Source organism: Vitis vinifera, chromosome 8 (assembly GCF_030704535.1).
Source record: "Vitis vinifera cultivar Pinot Noir 40024 chromosome 8, ASM3070453v1".
Lineage (NCBI taxonomy): Eukaryota > Viridiplantae > Streptophyta > Magnoliopsida > Vitales > Vitaceae > Vitis > Vitis vinifera.
Window position 1 is genome coordinate 20,534,057 of NC_081812.1, and position 2,603 is coordinate 20,536,659.

Genomic DNA, 2,603 nt, shown 5'->3' on the forward strand with positions numbered 1-2,603 from the left:
TGGCATTAAAATGTATGCAATTTTGTATTTTAAATAACTTAGCTAAAAGTACATAAATATGTGGCAATTGGGCAATTAAGTTCATATAGGCCACAAAATTCAGTCACACAGCTTACCTCGAGATGAAGAAAGCACTTCTCTAATGCAAATCATAAACGCCGATGAAGGGCATCATCACTGATCCAAGCCACAGCTTTCCATTATGCTCCTCCACCTCACTGATAAACCTCATACTTTTCCCTTCACAATCTTCTAAAACCTCCAAAACTTGCCCTTCCTCGCTCAGCTTGATAGCAGTAGCATGGGCCTCTACCACTATGAGTTTGTGTAGTTGCTTGAAGGTTAGTGGAAGCTTCAACAATGTCTTCCCAACCCATGAATTAGAAGTAATCCAATTTGCATGAGGTCCCTTTTTGGCATGCAAAGCCACCCAAAACTCTCCTTTCGAATTCCTTCTGACGTTGTCTGGATACCCTGGTACCTCTGCGAAAACGTCCGATTTTCCAGCATTAGGACCCTTAAGCCAATACCTTATGATCTTACCGGTAGTGGTTTCAGCTACCAGCACAAAGGAGCGGTCTTTGCTCATTGCTACGCCATTGGCAAAAGCAAGTCCCCGTAGCAAAACTGTCACTTCTTTGCTTGATTTATCATACTTCATCAATCTGCCTGTATTGTCCCCGCTTAAGAGTGCTGCCATGAATTGTCTGCAAATGATGAAGAGATAGACAAGAAATCATTTTCTTTCTTCAAATCCCCCATGACTAGATGAAAAATAGCAATCATTTTTAGAGATGATCAGAAGTAGAAGTATAATTCTAAACTCCCTGAAGAAGTCATTTAAACCAAGCCATTAAATTTCCCCCTATAATCACTTCTTCAAGCAACTTGATACCATCAAAAGAAGGAAACCAAGGGTGGTTGGCGGAGAAAACATCAAAATAATTATTTGGGAAACATTTTTATTCTCAAAAACCAAAAACATGCATTGCTATTAATGGCTAAAGAATTTTAACAATGTGAAATATAGTATTTTAATTCCGGAATGTTTTCGAACAATGAATGGAATAAATTAGTATTCAAAAGAATGATATCAAACTTCAATTGTTATTTTTCTTTTATTGTTATTGTATTGGAAAACAGAGAACAGTGATCCTGTTCCTATCTGCTACCAAGCAGGAACAAAAGAGCTTGCAGATACAGGAGTTACCGTCTGTGGAAATCTGTGCTGGTGTCAGTGAAATAAATCACATCTTCAACTTCGTCGATGTCCATATCGTTGGTGAAGAGCAATCGCCGGCCTTCAACCTCCGTCACCAGTGGGGTGGCCAAACCTCCATTTGGCTCCACCACTTGAAGCCCAAAGTAGGCATCTGCGATATACAGATCTCCCGTTTTCTTGTCAAATCGCAGCCCCAGCGGCCTTCCACATATATGTTCCATCTCCGGAGCAAACGGCCTCACACACTCCTTCCTTCTCCCATCAAAATTAGGGTTTCAATTCATCGAATACTATCAATTTCCAAGAAGAAGAAAAAAACCAATTAACTCCAAATTAAGAAGTACCGTACCTTTCGGAAGTGGTGACAGCAAAATCGGTCCATCCGCGGCCATCCCCTTCCCATTTAAGAACCCGGCCGTCTGCGACGCCGGTGTAGGGCCCTTCCCCTTTGGGGTCGAAAGCTATACTCTCCGGTCCGAAGGCTCCGGTGACTTGGATTACTTCCGAGCCGTGCAGGAGGTCATGAGTGCCGGGAATCGAAGGCGGTTTAAAGAGATGATTTGAATTAACGGCGAGGATGATGGAGATTGCTGCTAGGGTTATTGCAGTGAGTATGAGCTTCGTGTTCATGGCTTTCTGAAGAGACTGAATGAAACGAAGCCAATCTAAAATCTTTGTTGACCCTTTTCTCCACTGGGAGCGGGAGGGCTACACGTCGTGGAACATGAGGTGTCATTTACTAGGACGCACGTGACTTTAATGAAACTACCAAATAGTCTAAATTCGCTGTGCCCACTAGGACCTCACCTGGCCCAAATTTGGAAAGGAAATTGGCTGGGCCAAGTTACCAAATTTATGCCTTTATTGGGCCTTACCTTTTAAATTCTCGTGGTCTATAGGCCTTACGAATGTTTGCCAAGTGAGGAATGGGGCCTCATCATATTGGACTGATGTCCCAATGACGTGGATTATTGGGCTCTAGCCAACGATGGGCTAAGGTTATGAATCTCCTGTTACAAACTAACTTAATTACTTAATATGATTTAATAACTTAATTTGAGTTATTAAGCACATTCAAGTTATTTGGTAAACTAGTTCAATATTATGACTTAAATTAAAAATAACTTAAAGAAATAAGTTAAACTAAATAACTTATTCTTAAGTATAAAAATTTCCCCCCTATTAGTTTACATTTAGTGAAAGTTTCTTTTATATCTAAAACTTAACTGCAACTCATTTTTAATAGTGAATATTTTTAGTCATATTAAAATATTTTTAATATATAATTTTAACAAACATTTTTATTGTTTAAAGTTAATAAGGATAAATACCGATTAAAATCAACAAATATAAATATTAGTTAAAATTAATAAGGGTGGAT

At 39.3% G+C, this 2,603-nt stretch overlaps 1 protein-coding gene across 1 annotated transcript; it reads right to left on the minus strand.

Annotated features, from left to right (window-relative positions):
- Positions 1-1,974, minus strand: LOC100248764 (protein STRICTOSIDINE SYNTHASE-LIKE 10). Its single transcript, XM_002273728.5, has 3 exons — positions 1,572-1,974; positions 1,211-1,474; positions 1-707 (listed from the first exon to the last, which is right to left on the minus strand). Exons 1-3 carry the CDS (start codon positions 1,850-1,852, stop codon positions 140-142), a joined length of 1,113 nt encoding a protein of 370 aa, XP_002273764.1. The 5' UTR covers positions 1,853-1,974; the 3' UTR covers positions 1-139.
- Positions 1,975-2,603: the final 629 nt, after the last annotated feature.

Excerpts from the sequence above, each read along its gene's own strand:
- LOC100248764 (XM_002273728.5), bottom strand. The coding sequence starts at position 1,852 with ATGAACACGAAGCTCATACTCACTGCAATAACCCTAGCAGCAATCTCC. Across the intron at positions 1,475-1,571 it reads GCTGTCACCACTTCCGAAAG|GAAGGAGTGTGTGAGGCCGT; the intron begins GTACGGTACTTC and ends TGATGGGAGAAG. Across the intron at positions 708-1,210 it reads AGCACAGATTTCCACAGACG|ACAATTCATGGCAGCACTCT; the intron begins GTAACTCCTGTA and ends CATCATTTGCAG.